The following is a 15,947-nucleotide window of genomic DNA, read 5'->3' as shown; positions in this document are numbered from 1 at the left end:
TAGTGGAGGTGGGGGGGAAGCCAGAGAAAGATTCAGGCCCTTCATTTCTGATCTTTTAATGAGTTAGGTAGTATTAAGGTAATGAGTGAATACCTGCCCAAAATGCAAGGTGGGACTCCAAACCCAATGGCTTCTCCCATTCACTCTCTGCTTGGGGAAATAGAAAGGAATATTGGACACACAGCACAAAGCTTTGATCCTTCACCCAAAAGGAAGTTTAAGAAAGTTCATCCCTTCCACTATCGGTGCATATTTCAACTGTAATTAGCAAGGCTCCCCTAGCCTGCAGCACGCATCCTGCTGGGCAGCAAGCTTCTGGAAAAAACGCCATTATCGTACATTTTTTATATTTCCCCTCCCAGAAAGACAGGGTTGCTGCTCAGCCAAAAGGCTCCTGAAATTTTCAGCATCAAAATCAGACCCTGGCACACCCAGGCAGGATGGACACGCCACGGCTTTGCCACATGCCATATTGAAAATGACAACAACGGACCCAAGAACATAAATTCACTAGCATTTAAGAGGTGAATTAGCCACCATCTGACCACATACATATCAAACCGGCACAGCAATTCGACGAAACACAAATTGGAAATGAAAGAAAGCATCTATTATCCTAGTTGAAAGGCTGACGTGCTTGCATCAATGGTTAATGAGCAGCAGTTATGGCAAAAGCCCTCAAAAAAACAATCACATCCTGCTCCACCCTGGTAGCCCAAAAAGCAGCAGACCAAAATCTTGCTGTAGCTTTTGTTGCAAGTGGGGGCGTTGAATGAACGCATTAAGACAAGATCTTATCCTGAAGTTAGCATCTGAATTTAACAATGCAAGTGTTCCACCTCCTACTTATATAGCATGTGACATTAAAAGAGGCAGGACGCCCAGAGCCCATCGCTAAGAGGTACACTCAAAGCACATTTAGATTTCAAGCTGTTTAATGCAAGTCAGTAAAAGGAAGAGCCACGTAACAGCCAAGTGACCTACAGCTCCTTCTGCTCCACTTTGGAGGCTGCCGCTGCCACCAGGGAAAGGCAAATACTTGAGCATGGGCCTTGCCAGCGAGGCAATGAATAAACAGCCTCAACTATGCTCAAAAGGCATATTGAACCAGGACATCTGTTAGGCCACGCTTTCCAGGACCAGAACCCAACGTTTGCTCTGTCCTACCACAATGCACGATTCAGACATGGATGTTTTCCTCTTCCTCCCTCGAGCAGTCTGGAGTACAGACGTGCTCTGAGGTGCAGTGAAGTAAGGGAATGGAAACCCACTGAGTTTTGAGTAGCATCAGGAGCCTGCTAGTCAACCCTTGCCTCAAAAGAGTAGCACAGGCTTTAAACTTCATTTCTTCCCAGCCAAGAGAAAAGAAATCCCGCACGTTTCCTGGCATGTCTGAAATTAATACTGCAGGCGATGGATTCACACACCCCCTTGAAAGAGCTGGGACAATTGCCAGCCCCGAAGGCAGGGCAGACCGCCTTAAAAACTCACAGCTCCTCCAACCGCCTTAAATCTCAGCAAATAAGAGACTGATTTACAACCAATTTGTTTCACCACCTATTGATTTATAAAATAAGCTTGTACGCGGTCACTATGACTCTGTCTCTCTCTTTGGCCAGAGGTAGCTCCCAATAAAGTCAAAGGAAAGACTTGTATTGCTCCTGAACAGAAGCTAAATTAGGGCCTTCATCAATTGTCATTATAAATTTGTCGGTCCTTAAAATAAATAAAAAAGAAAAAGCTGTTTTATCCTACAGTAAGGATCCTTGAAGTGATGCAAAGCCAGTTCTCCAGCAGCATTTTCATTAAGTCCCCCCCACCCTGCACCGCACCTCCAGCACGCCGAGGAGCTGAAAGCGAGGAGCACCGCGCAAACTTGCAAACCTGATCATTACATCAGAGGTTTGAAGCGAGCCACACAGACTGCTCGTAAGAAAACAGTTCATTCGAAGATGCTGATCCTCAGCCAATTCACAACCTAAGGGGCACATCGGCCTCTCCCCTTTATTTACGGCTCCAAAAGAAAGGAGAGCATTGAGCCTTTTTATTCTAACATATGCAGTCCGACTACAGAGAGACTGGGAGCTGGAAGCACGCAATGCGGGTAACCTGTCAGGGATTTCTGGGCACGTTTCTATTCCAGTTGGTGTCCCCTAAAACAACAGGAAAGCACAGAAGTAATCGACATCTGCCCGAGATGTGCTGTGCATAAACTGCCTGGGGACCTCCGCCTAACCTTGGAAGGGGGGAGGCCAGCAGGGATGCCATGTTAGCATCGGGGCAGGTGTTCCTCCTCGCTTTCCTCCCTCCGGCAAAGGGCACCTGAACAAAACCACAGCTCCTCCCTCTTCTTCTTTTCAAATAACTGAAAGCTTGCAAGAAAGCCAGTTTGAGCAAAATCACCCGTGGTCCTCGCGCGAATCTCACTGCGGGAGGTACAGACTGAAGATGGGGAAGCACGCAGGAATCTACACTGTATTAAAACAGACATTGGAGGACGCAATCCTGCACTGTTCCTCCAGGATAGCCCAGACTGGATGACACCAGCTCTAGCCTGAGGCTTACTTCGGTTTCCCTCCCACGCAGGCCAGTTGTGAACTCCTGTGGCCCCACCAAACCCACACCTTTCCACCAGCAGCACCTCCCGTCTTCACAAAGCACCCTTTTCCAAACCATTACTCTCTTCTGCTCACGCATTCTTGGTTGCAACTTCTTGTGCTGCTAACACTCTTCCTTGGCTTAATTTTTAAAGCCCATTAGCACTTGCTCGTTTTGCAGCACCATCTGGACTCCTTGTGCTTCCCAAGCAGCTCCCCAGTGCCAAGATTCACCTGCTGGGTTCAGCAAACAGCCCAACACGTTTCTCTTGCAAAGCTACTCTGCTCTCTACATGGCAGGAGGAATTCACTTTAAAGAGGGATCACAACCACAGATTTCCAGGCTTCTCATTAGCAGGCTCATGGTTGCCAGACGCAGCAACCCACAAGTGCACCTTGCAACCAGTGGGATGCAGAGAGGGGCAAAGTCACCAGCCCTTGTACACACACCTCCCAGCATCCCATAAGCTTGCACTTTTGCTCCCTGTCACCCAGTAACCTCCCCTGAGATTTTAAAAATCCTCATCCTCAGGTCCTAACTGGTGGGGGGGGGGGGGGTGGAATGGGCCTGGTTCCTCCCATCAGCATAATTTCACCCTTCCCCACCTGCGGGCTGATGACAAGCCACTGGGAAGTTGAGCCACTGCTGCTAATAACGGGCCCCCTCTGACAGAAGATTGCAAAGCATTTGCTTCCAGGGAGGAACCAAGTGAGCTGTGAAGGAGAAAAACATACCCTGCAACACCCAGAGCACTCGGTATTCATCACCCTGAGGGAAAGCAAACATGCCTTTGGAAAGAGAGCCCCAGACAGGCAGAAATCTTCCCATCCAAGGTAAATTTCGGATCCTGCCAAATTCATCTAGGTTGTTACAGCACAGGCCAGCCAGAGGAGGAGGTGGTGGTTGTTGGTACATTCTCTGTGGTGCTCCTTCCCACAGCTGAAGCACTTTCCCCAGTTACTTCCAGCCTCACCCAGTTTGGAGCAGAGGAGGGAGGGGTAAGCTATTCACCAGGCAGAAGCAGCAAAGGCAGCTAGCTTCATGGCAGCATCAATTTCTTCCCACCAAGGGGCACCGCACATCGAGTCTCCACAGGAGGCAAATCCTGCTGCAACTTTATCTCGCCTCCCACCAAAGCTGTGGTCCTGACAGCTTTCATGGCGGGGAGGGAGGAGGAGATGGAAGAACAAGAAACACCAGGGGAAAAACAGCCCTGAAAAGGAAACCCTGACCTATCAACTTTCAGAAAGAGAAAGCGCAGGCGGTTTCAGACCCTTTGCGAGGGTGGAAGAGAGAAGATGCTCAAGGGAAGGCAATTTGTTCATCCCATATCACCTCAGGAGCAGCGCAGAAGTCAGCTGCGAAAGGTATCGCCCTCGCCCTCCTCAGCCAGGCAATGCCTGTGTGCGCCCAGGTGCAGCCTGGCCCCAGACAGGAGCAACAAGCACCTTCCCTCCTGCAACTCAGCCCAGAGCCCAAGTTTCAGCCCGCGCGGTTCGCGGAAACAGCAGGATGCCGGCATGCCACAAGGAGGCACAGGGCCCACGAAGTACAAACCCAAGGGCATAGGTGTACGGATCCAGGGATGGGAAAATGCCTTTCAGCTGAGGCTTCTGTGTAAGGGAGCTCTTTTTTTAAACCAGGATCTGAACCATGGACTCCAAAGCAAGGTTTTCTGGGGAGATGATCCTCCCATCCCTGCTGCCCTTGGCTCAGGGGAATTTAAGTCCTGCCTGCCTCATTATGGCAAATTCCTTCAAGCCACTTTGGCGTCGCAGGCAAGCAAAGGCTGCCCTGCCTGCTCCTCATCCATGAAAAGGAGCCACAAACTCCTGACAGGCAGGATCAAGTGATTTTAATTGTTCCTTCAAGTGAGTTTCGGCCCACCAGCCCCCTCCAGACTGAGGCATGGCCGCCCTCTGGGTGCCCACTTAATATCCCATCCCCATGGCCCACCAGTTTAGCAGCACTTTTGCCCACAGAAAGCAAATGCCACCGCATCTGGACACACCAGAACAACCACAGCAGCTGCTCAAGGGGAGGCAACTGCAACATATGCTGGAAAATAAGCTTCAGTTCCTACACCCAGGCCATTCCTCCCCCAAGGTACCATGTGCTTTAAGGAATCCTTCGCATGAAATCCTATTAGGCAGCCTTTGCATGGTTTCACCCCAAAGGGGAAAGCCACGATGCTGCCAACAGACCCTTTCTCATGTACTGTGAGCAGCAACTCCATAGAAATGCATTTGGTTCTTCCTACAGGACAAAACAGCCAAAAACGCTCTGCAAAGACACTCTCTCTCTGCCTCATAACCCGGCATGAATAAGCAAGGTACCAGATGCACACTCCTGACGGTACAGACAAGGGAGACAAATCAACTGAGCTCAGGCTACGCACAGCAGAGCCGAGGAGCCACGGCAGCTTTGGAACACAGGCGCTATTAAAAAGTACATTAGCCCTTATTAAAAATAATGGCTGCAAAAGGGAGGCGGAGAAGGAAAAAAAAAAAAAGAAACAAATCCCTGCTGGATCCCAGATACAAACTTACTCAGCTCTGCTAGCAAACTGCCATTTGACCTGCAGGGAGTTGAGAGATTCGTGGGAGCAGGGAGAGATGCGAGAAGGCCAGGATCAGCTTCCAAATCGCTGATATCCCCAGACCCGCTGCTGCCCTGCTGTACCAGGGAGAGTTCAAGTTTGTTCAGCCAGAAATCTACACGGAAGACACAGTGGGTTTCTTTTGTGCAGAAGCAAAGGCGAATGCAAACACAGCTTTCTCCCTGAAGGAATATTAGTACAAGCAGAGAGAGGGAAAGAGAAAAGGGGAAGGGAGGGCAGCGTGGGAGCCCAACATCACATCCGAGCCCAGGAAAAGAGGAGGTAAGGACAACCAGAAGCCCCGCCACCTCTAAACACAGCATCCCTGCTCAGGGAATAGGGGGAAACACAGCGTATGGTGGGGGATGTTCAGCAATAATGTCTGGCTGAGCAAAAAACCAGCTGCCCGTTGAGAAGCACTACTCTCTCCAAAAGTTTTATCCTTCATTTAATCAACAGATGGACTAGCTGCGTGGGTTTAGGGTTTGGGCTTTTCCCCCCCCACCATTTTTTTTTTTTTAAAGCAACCCCAAGCCCTACCCTCACAAAAGCTGGCTTCAGGACCACAGCGTCGTGACACAGATGGTGTTTGACACCGGCGTGGCAAGGGGATGAGCAGCAGATAGGCGAAGCTTGGGTCTGGCTGGAGCTCAGCGTCCTCCACAGGTGACAGAGAGCCCAAGGACCAGGCACGTAGAAGCGTGTCAAATACAGCTTCCCAAAACGCACCCCAAATCCTTCTTTAATTTTTATTGAACGGGGTGGGGGGACAGGGGAGACAAGCTGGTAGCAAAGTTACAGGGGAAAATCCTCCGGATTCCCAGGCTCCTGCCCCGTCGGGGCGGTGGGATGCTGCTGTGACACCCCCCCACAGCACCGCCGCGGGGGCTCCCCACCTCCCCTCGGCTGGCTGCATTCAAAGCAACTCTTCCCCCCCGCGCCGCCTTCCCCCAGGAGCAAATCGCTCCCTACCCCGGCTCTGCAACCGCAGGCTCCTCCGCGCAGCCAGCGGGGGCTCCCCGGGCTGGATTTTTTGGGTGAATTTAACCATCCATCGCCTCCCCAGGACCGGCGAAAGGACCGGGCGGCGATGGGGATGAGGAAGGGGGGGGGGACTGTTGCTGAGCAAAGCCGTGTTTACACACAAACACGATCTAATTAACGGAGCTGGAGCAGAAAGAACTCATTTGCATGCTAAAGATTTTTCCCTTTCAAAAAAAAAAAAAAAAAAAAAAAAAGGCAAGCTGCCTCGCCAGAGATGCACGAAAAACTCTGCAATCCTCCCTCTTTTCTCCCCACCTTGTGCATGGAGCAAAAAGCACACGCAGCCCCCCCCCACCTCACCTCCCCAAACCCCACCGACCAAGGGGGGGACCCCCCGCCATGCTCCCCTCCCGTCCGCCCCGCTCGGAAACTAAGTGCGGCGCCGGGGTCCTACCGTGGCTGAGCAAGAAGCACCCGAGGAGGAGGAGGAGGAGGTCTGCCTGGAAAGCGCTCATTCCTCAGGGTGGGCTCGGCGCCGGGGGGAAAGGGGGGCTTCAGGCCGCCGCCGCCGCCCGCCGGCTCCGCTCGCCCGGCTCCATCGCCGCCGCCGCCGCCGCCGCCCCCCCAGCTCCTCCCCCGGCAGCGCTGCCTTGACTGGCGGAGCGAACCTCGCCGGCGCAGCCTGGCTTTTTGAGGAGGGGGGGGGGGTGGAAATCGGGGAGGGGGGTGTGGAAAGGAAAGAAAAAAAAAAAAGGGGGAGGGAGAGAAGGAAAGTGATGGTTAAAGGGGGAGTAACTTGCGCGCAGCTGGGGGAATGGCTCAGCCTACCAGCCCGGGATGGGATGCGGTGCACCGGAGGGGGGGGTGTCTCCCTTTTTTCCTCCCTTTTCCTTTTTTTTCGCAAGGGGGGGGGGTGTCTCCCTTTTTTTTTCCCCTTTTCCTTTTTTTTCCGCGGGGGGGGGGAATATGTCTCCCTTTTTTTTTTTTTTTTTAGCAAGGGGGGGAGGCATTTGTGCACCCCCAAACGCTTGCCCTGGTGCACGGCCAAAGCTGAGAGAGGGTGCGTGTGGTGTAAATTAGGGCTAATTCTCCACCAGTTGCCCCCCCGCCCCACCCCCGGCGCTGCTCCCTGCCCCAAGGGGGCAAATAAAGCAGCAGCGCAAGCAGTTGCATGGCTTCCCCCCCCCCCCGATCTCTAAATTTGGGGGGGGGGGGGGGGGGGGGGAAGTTACTCCCCTCTCCTACCGCCCTCACCTGCTCTCCAGGATTTTGGGGGGCGGCCCGAGCTCCAGACCGGAGAGGGGGGAGCCACCAAAAAATACTACCCGCCCCGGGGCGAAGTTACATTCTCACAGCCAGCGGCCTCGCACAGATCCCGAGGGAGCGCTGGGACGGGGGGGTGTCCGGCGCCCCCCTCCTTTTGCAGCCAGCAGTTCCTTCCCCCCCCCCCCCAGAAAAACACCTCTTCCGGATCCGGGAGGGGAAAAAATAACAATAATAAAAAACACCTGAAAAGGGCCCCGAAATGAAGGCGCTTTTTTTTTTTTTTCATCTGGGGGGGGGAGGCGCTGAGGGAGCGCGAGCGCTTCCCGCCCAACACCGCCGCGTGCTGGGGGGGGGGGGGGAAGGTGCGCGCGAGGGGGTGCTCGAAGCTTCGCCCGGAGCAAGGCCCCGGGGGGAGAAGGAGGGACAAGAAAAGGGGCCTTTCCTTTCCCTTAATCACCATTTTGGGAGCTTTTGGGGGCGTTCCTTTTTTTCATTATTATTATTTTAAATTTTTTTTTTTTTTTGGGGGGGGGGGGCGGTGCAGAGCATCCCAAAAATAAAGAAATAAAAGCATTCCTCCCAGGCCCTGAGACCAGAGCCTCCCTCAACCTCCACATCTGAGGGGGGGCTGCTGAGCGCAATTATAAACCCGAGCATTAGAAAGTAATTACAGCTGCGGACTCTAATTACTTACTGCTGTGCTGGAAGGTGAGCTTTGCTGCCACCACTCTCCATGGCGGTCGGGGAGCTTTGGCAAGTGTCTGCTTGCCTTGGTGGCCACCTGGGCCGGGTTGGCCTAGAGGGGCTGACTCTCCCCAACACACTTGTGCCAACAAGCCCACAGCAGGTGGCTTCCACCTGAGATGTCTCGATTGAAACACAAGTGGCACCTGCTCTACATGGAGGGGTAGCCACCCTGGAAGTGAAAAGAGTTGTCATTATTATTATTTTAAGATTGCATCCCTCGGGGAATAAAGCTTATTTGACTTTGGCCGTGCATGCTGGTCTTCCCACCCCTGCCTGCTTGCGTACCTGTCAGTTCATTTGGGAGACGAAGATCATAGAATCACGGAATGGTTGGGGTTGGAAGGGACCTTGAAGACCGCCCAGTGCCACCCCCTGCCCTGGGCAGGGACACCTCCCACCAGCCCAGGTTGCTCCAAGCCCCGGCCAACCTGGCCTTGAACCCCTCCAGGGATGGGGCAGCCACAGCTTCTCTGGGCAACCTGGGCCAGGGGCTCACCGCCCTCACAGCAAACAATTTCTTCCCAATATCCCATCTAAATCTCCCCTCTGCCAGTGTAAAACCCTTCCCCCTCGTCCCATGGCTCCCCTCCCTGCTCCAGAGTCCCTGCCCAGCTTTCCTGGAGCCCCTTGAGGGACTGGAAGGGGCTGGAAGGTCTCCGCGGAGCCTTCTCTTCTCCAGGCTGAACCCCCCCAGCTCTCTCAGCCTGTCCCACAGCAGAGGGGCTCCAGCCCTCCCAGCATCTCCGGGGCCTGCTCTGGACTCGCTGCAACAGCTCCGTGTCCTTCTTGCGCTGAGGACTCCAGAGCTGGACGCAGTGCTCCAGGTGGGGTGTCACCAGCAGAGGGGCAGAATCCCCCCCCTCGCCCTGCTGCCCACGCTGCTGGGGATGCAGCCCAGGCTGCGGGGGGGTTTCTGGGCTGCCAGCGCATGTTGCTGGTCCATGTCAATCTTCTCATCCACCAACACCCCCAAGTCCTTCTCCTCAGGGCTGCTCTCCAGCCACCTCCGCCCAGCCTGGGTTTGTGCTTGGGATTGCCCCAACCCACGTGCAGGACTTTGCAAAACTGGGGAGGTTTGGTTGCCACTGTCATATTCCTGCATTTTCTAGCAGGGCTAGAAGGGACAGTGACACTCCTGGACTGTATTTTCCCTCTGCCACCAGCTTGCCTTGGGCAAGTCACATCCTCTCCAACCCTTGGAAGGATTTTGGCAGCGGCCATGGCCACCAAGCTATTTCCGTGGCTACCGTTCAAGGCAGGGCTGGGGAGATGTTACAGGTAGTGGGGTTTTTGTTCTGTTTTGTTTTTTTTCTGGCAGCAGCACAGATTTAAATGCACGTTGAATAAAACGCTCAATGCCTGACTTCAGTGGGAATTAGATTTCTAAATAATTCGGAGACTTTCCCCCGTTGTGTTTTGGTTTATTCTGCAAAATGTTGTTTGCTTGCAGACTAGGGGTACTAATGTATATTAAGGCTGCTACACAAGGAAGACTTTTCTCTGAAGCTTCAAAACACCATTAACATTTTCATGGCACTTTCTCCTTCTCTCTTTTTTTTTCCCGAAGAATATTATTTCTCGCCTGCATTAAAACCAGCAGAATTCTTAACTTCCAGGAAAAGAGAATATAAAGAGAATATTTTTCTTTCTTTTTTTTTTTTTTTTTTCTCTCCTTCCCAGTGAAAACATTTCAGCTGGAAAATTCTCATCATTGTAATACTGACCTTTGCAAAGGGCTTTAAATCCTTGAATGAAAGTAGCATGTAAGTGCGAAGTTTTATTAACTGATTACCTCTGCGGTTTCGACTACATTGCTAGTCAAATTTGATTTAGAGGACTAGGCAGTTGTACCGTGCGTGTGAAAAAAAAAAAAAAAACAAAACCTGGTTTCTGACATCATTTTGGCTTGCTGGAGCTGCAAGAGGGCTGCACTGTCCTGCAAAAGTATTTTTCTTTTACCCTCCAGGAGAGAAAATCAAGTGCAAACTGATTATTAAACACTCTTCTCGGGTAGCTCACGTAAATCAATCTGCCGTGCTTTGTGGAAGGAAATGAATCATTCCAATTAAAAAAAAAAAAAGCTGAGAAAACCCGGGAGCTGGGCGAAATGCCCCTTGGGGAGGGACATTCAGCCGGCGCTGAGGGGACCGACCCTCGCCTGCGGGAGAGGGTTGTGTCGGACGGGGCTGGGTCCCTTTGCGTCGCCCAGAGCTTGGCTTTGGTGGGACCACAACTGCGTCTCCCGGTGGAATTTGGGGTTTGCACGCCTGCCCCGTGCGTTATCTATTAGCAAGGAGCAATGCTGGAAGCTGGAAAGAGCAGATGATAAAGCTCTCCTTTGCTTGTGAAAGTCGCCGGGGATAAACCAGGCATCTTTCTCTTTTTTTTCCCCTCTCTTTTTTTTTTTTTTTTTTTTGGTATTCCACATTGACAAGTGCAATAGATATGAAACATCACAACAATGAAAGCGAATACTTTCTGCCTGCCTTTGACTCTCTTACTTCCAGGCTATTTACCGAGAAGTGCAAGAAACAAAATGTTCTGAAATGCTGCAGCAAAATGGGGGGGGGAAGAGAATAATATAAAACATGCAAGCAACTGGATAAAAATGAAGCAATATTGACAGAAAATGGAGTTTTAAACAGCAGGACAACAGCAACTCAGATGGATTTCATTCTTGCGTATTACAAAGCTAAGCCAAGCACCTGGAAGAGAGAGAGAGAGGAAAATAATCACACGTTTCCCTGGTTTATAAAATCTTTTCCTTGTCATTTCAAAATACCTATGACAAGAGAAAGCTGTACCTCGCCCTGCTGTAAAAACACTGAGCTGGGACTCAGAGCCTTTCCCTGCTCTTGGTACGGAGCTTTTCCCGTGGTTCGTCCCACCGTGCCTCAGTTTCCCCCTCTGCAAAGGTGCTGCTCACCTTTCTCGCTCAGTTGCAAGACAAACGTTTCAAAGCACGAGCTGTCTCCTAATCGGAAAGCAAAAATTATTTGGGTAATGGGATGGAGGAGGGAACAGTTCTTCCTCCAAATAACAGGAACGATGCACAGCCCTCGTCACGCACCGGGGGGGCCTCTCCGCAGGTTTGAGGCTGAGACATGTCCTGGAGATACCGGAGGGCATCCTTGGAGGTGGCATGGCACAATGAAGCCGGTTGAGGTGCCTCTGTGATTTTGGGGAGACATTTGGGCCTCTTGTTCTCCCACCAGCAAGCCAGGGGCATCGGGGCAGGAGGCTGATCTCTTCCAGGCAGTCACCACCTTCCTGGGATGCTTCTTCGTGGCGGGGGGGCAAGAAAAAACAGGGAGACCTTTTTGTTTGGCAACAGGTAGGCATGGCTGCTGCTGCTGCCCCATGCGAAAGCGAAGGCAGCTGCCTTCAAAAAGCCCCCAGCTGTGCCAGCCCCTCCGCTCGGGACGCGAGGGGGATGCTCCGCACTCCGGCTCTGGCGCTGCCTGGGTTTTCAAGGCAACCCCAGCCAAAAAGTGCCAGTCCCTTTCCCCGTCTCCCCACGGACCCTCTTTGAAACCAACCCAGGCAGAGGCCAGGGAAGCAGATGAGGGGGGAGTGCCTCAGCTCTTTTTTCTCCTTGTCTCCTTCTTTTTCTCCCCGGCTGTATGGACAGCTGCCAAAAAACCTCAGCTTGTGGCACTTGATAAAGCTCTTGTACAGCAGGTCCGGGAACAATACGGGCAGTGATAGGCAAGGCCTGGAAACAGCCACAGGGGGGAGAAAGGCGTTGAGGCTTTGAGGGTTAAAAACAAAAAATAAAAGTGCTTTAATGATGTTTTGGTCTCAGGTGGGGAGAGCTTGGCTTTCTACACTGACTACATCCATTTTTCTAAGGGACCAGCCCCACGGGAAGGCTGGAGCTGGGTGTCAAGCATCAGGCGGGAGCAGGGATGCAATCGGGGTCTCTCCATGGCGCACCGCTGCTGCCGAGCAGTGCCCCGGGGCTGGAAGAGTTCGTCTGGTTAATAGAGAGGTCCTCACCAAATACCCCTTCCCCAGTTCCTCCTGTGGCCTGGCATAGCCACCCTGCTTGGTACTCATAGCCACCCTGTTCGGTGCTCATAGCCACCCCGCTTGCTGCTCATAGCCACCTTGCTCGGTGCTCGTAGCCATGCTGTGAGCTCAGTAATCATGGCCACCTTGCTCAGTGCTCATAGCCACCCTACTCGGTGCCCATAGCTGCCCTGCTCGGTGCTCACAGCCACCCTGCTTGGTTCCCATAGCCACCCTGCTTGGTGCTCATAGCCACTCTGCTCGCTGCTCGTAGCCACCCTGCTTGGTTCCCGTAGCCATCCTGCTTGGTGCTTATAGCCACTCTGCTTAGTCCTCATAGCCACCCTGCTCAGTGCTCATAGCCAGCCTACTTGGTGCTCACGGCCGCTCTGCTCGGTGCTCATAGCCACCCTGCTCAGTGCTCGTAGCCACTCTGCTCAGTGCTCGTAGCCACCCTGCTCAGTGCTCGTAGCCACCCTGCTCAGTGCTTGTAGCCACTCTGCTCGGTGCTCGTAGCCACCCTGCTCAGTGCTTGTAGCCACTCTGCTCGGTGCTCGTAGCCACCCTGCTCAGTGCGTGTAGCCACCCTGCTCAGTCCTCATAGCCACCCTGCTCAGTGCTCATAGCCAGCCTACTTGGTGCTCACGGCCGCTCTGCTCGGTGCTCATAGCCACCCTGCTCAGTGCTTGTAGCCACTCTGCTCGGTGCTCGTAGCCACCCTGCTCAGTGCTTGTAGCCACCCTGCTCGGTGCTCGTAGCCACCCTGCTCAGTGCGTGTAGCCACTCTGCTCGGTGCTCGTAGCCACCCTGCTCAGCACCCGTAGCCACCCTGCTCAGTCCTCATAGCCACCCTGCTCGGTGCTCATAGCCACCCTACTTGGTGCTCATGGCCACCCTGCCTGCTGCTCATGGCCATTCTGCTCGGTGCTCATAGCCACCCTGCTTGTTGCTCGTAGCCACTCTGCTCAGTGCTTGTAGCCGCCCTTTTCGGTGCTCATAGCCACCCTGCTCGGTTCCCATAGCCACCCTGCTTGGTGCTCGTAGCCACTCTGCTCAGTGCTTGTAGCCGCCCTTCTCAGTGCTCATAGCCACTCTGCTCGGTTCCCGTAGCCACCCTGCTCAGTGCTCGTAGCCACGTGCCATTGCAGCTCAAGCTGGTTGCCTGACACTGGGGGGCACCGCGATGGAGACGGATTAAAGCTGCAAAGATGGCCAAACACCGGCACGGATTGGTTTCTTGTTAGACCTTCCTAACTTAATCAAAACCGGTCCTGCAGCCATCCCCTGGATGCTTTGCTGCAGCCTTTCGTGCAGGTCTTTTAATGCAAAGTTATTTTAATGCCGTGCTTTGCATTCAGCTGCTCGTCCGCTTTTATGTCAGCGGTCCCTGCCATGCAAGGTGAAAACAGCTGAGCTGGACCTGCTGCAATTTTGTGCATGGATGGGCTGGATGCACCTCAGCCCGTCCCTGGGAGAAGGGGATTTATGGGGCGCTGCTGAGAAGTCGATAGCGAAGAGGGATGGCTCCCAAATCCTGGGGTGAAGCTCCTCGAGGTATTTCCTGGGGTCCAGAGATAATTGCCACCATGTGAGTTCTCTTTGATCTGGACAGGTGACCAGCGAGCCTTTAAGCAAACCCGTACCTGTAAAATTTTCCAGCTCCTGTTTCACTGCCCAGATGTGCCCAGATGTGTTTGGGAACCGTCTCTCTGTCGGGCTGGTCTGTGTTACAGGAGAATTTGGGCCAGGTTTCACCCTTCATCACTCGCCTGTAGTTGCTCAGGGGTATTCAGAGCAGGGCAGCTTGTCTCAATCCACCGGAAAACTATTAAACCTCAGAATTAGGGTGTTATTCGCGCGTCTGAACATGATAAACACTGGACTGGGTTAGTGCTTGCTAAGAATAACCATCTGATCCTGACTTTTTCCAGATCCCATAAAACTTTCCAGCTCTGGAGGGACCTTGGAGGAAAGGAGGGAGCTCCACAGCTCCTCCTTCGGTCTGCAGGAGAGGAGCTGACTGTAGAAAAATGCAAAGGAAACTGCGATGAGACTGCAGGAGACAGACAGATCCTGTCCTCTTCACCACTTACGTGGCTTTTAGTATCCTTTTTGGGGATTTTTCATCCCACAAGGTGTTTATGAAACCTGGCTTGGACTTTTTTGCTAGAGACAAATCTAGTGCGTGTACAAAATCCCCCCAAAATGAACAGCCTGCAAAGGGTTACGTGGAACATGTGTATAAAAACAATGAATCCCATTTTTGCTTGATTGGCACTTTAATTAGGCCCGTGTCCTTTTGCTGCCACCGCAATCAGATTGGAGGAGAATGGGAAGCTTCCACACCGTTATATTTATCTCAAGATTACAAGATTTCCTTTTTTTTTTTTTTTTCAATGCAAAGGGGGAAAAAAAAAAAAAAAAGAAAAAACTCACCACCTTATAAATGTGGCAAGGGAATGATATTATTTAGGGCTTGGAGAAAGCGTGGCTTCCTGATTGCAGCACAAGAATTAATCTTATTATGTTAACAAGGGATTGTTATGCTAAGAAGAATAAGGAAGAAAAGTTCTGTCTCTCAAGTCTGCCAGGAACAAGACAAGGACTGTGCAGGCTCGAAAACCAGCCTTGAATTTAAGAGCTCCAGCAAAAAGAAGAAAGCCCAAAGTCCTTGTGGTTTTTATAAGGCAATTTCCCTCTTTTCCTTCTCTCTTTTTTACTGCGCGGAGGCTGTAACTCCAGCTCGCAGCTCCCAGCCACCCGGTGAATCTCCTGAGAGTGGCTTCAGATAAGCGCTCCTGGTAAATAATGTGCCCAGATTACAATGCCCATCCCTAAGTCTAGCTACATCCTAAAATTTAAAATGAGACGAGCAGACAAATCGGGCTGAGCAGGCTTTTACGCCCCGATATAAAAGACAACTCCAAGCACGCGAAGGGGAGGTAAATGGGACGCTGGAGATTTCCAGTTCCCGACCTTCTTGGGAAATTATTTCTTTGTTGGAAATAAGGGTCATTTTATCTGCTGAATAGTAGGAAAAAAAAAATTACTGAAAAAAAAATGATTGTTCTGCACTGCTTTTGGTGCTTTCAGGTGTAAAAGGGAAAAGCTCCGGGAAAAGAGAAAAGCTCCCCTTCTTCTCCCATGCCATGAATCCCCAAAATCCTGCAGTACAGGGAAATAAAAAAAAAACCAAACATTCACCGACATATAGGCAAATCTGTCCTCCCACCTCTCCGAGCTGGTTGCTGTTACAGGGGGATGAGCAAGAGCCATGAGTCAATATCCAGCCCCATCTTCTCTCTTTTTTTTTTTTTTGCCTTTCCCCAGAAAGCTTTCAGAACCCGTGACGAGCCTGAGCGTCGGCTGAAAGCAAAAGTTGGCTGCGAAATTTCAGCCCGTCCCTGGGATTTGCTCAAGTCGAGGGAAAGGCGTTTGTTTTGCAGTGGAATAGTTTATTCTTCGAGCAAAGATAGAAATGATGCCATTTGATTGAGGTGGCTAATTACACGCCTTGAAGAGTAAATTACAGCTATCAAATATCCCAGTGAATATTCACTTACAAATAGAGAGAGAGGAAAATGAAATTTTTTGGGTTTGCTGGCAATTTTGAAATAAAAACATTGTCTCTGATGGGGACTGTTAACCAATCCTTTTAAAATTCCTCTGCTACTGCTAAATTCAAGTGATATTTTCTCACAGACCAACCAAACAGTTCACTCCAACGACCCTAAGCTAATTT

At 51.8% G+C, this 15,947-nt stretch overlaps 1 protein-coding gene across 3 annotated transcripts in view; it reads right to left on the bottom strand.

The window, feature by feature from the left end:
- KIRREL3 (kirre like nephrin family adhesion molecule 3) overlaps positions 1-6,861 on the bottom strand; it is a 357,510-nt gene extending 350,649 nt beyond the window's left edge. For all 3 annotated transcript variants that reach the window (XM_063355399.1, XM_063355400.1, XM_063355401.1), the window contains exon 1: positions 6,636-6,861. In XM_063355399.1, the coding sequence (XP_063211469.1) occupies positions 6,636-6,696 (61 nt within the window). In that variant the 5' untranslated portion in view covers positions 6,697-6,861. The remainder of the gene's footprint in view (positions 1-6,635) is intronic.
- Between the last annotated feature and the right edge of the window lie 9,086 nt (positions 6,862-15,947).

This window comes from Chroicocephalus ridibundus, chromosome 18 (genome assembly GCF_963924245.1).
Source record: "Chroicocephalus ridibundus chromosome 18, bChrRid1.1, whole genome shotgun sequence".
In the NCBI taxonomy this organism is placed as follows: Eukaryota; Metazoa; Chordata; class Aves; order Charadriiformes; family Laridae; genus Chroicocephalus; species Chroicocephalus ridibundus.
Note: the sequence above shows the minus strand (reverse complement) of the source record. Positions and strands in the feature narration are given on the sequence as shown.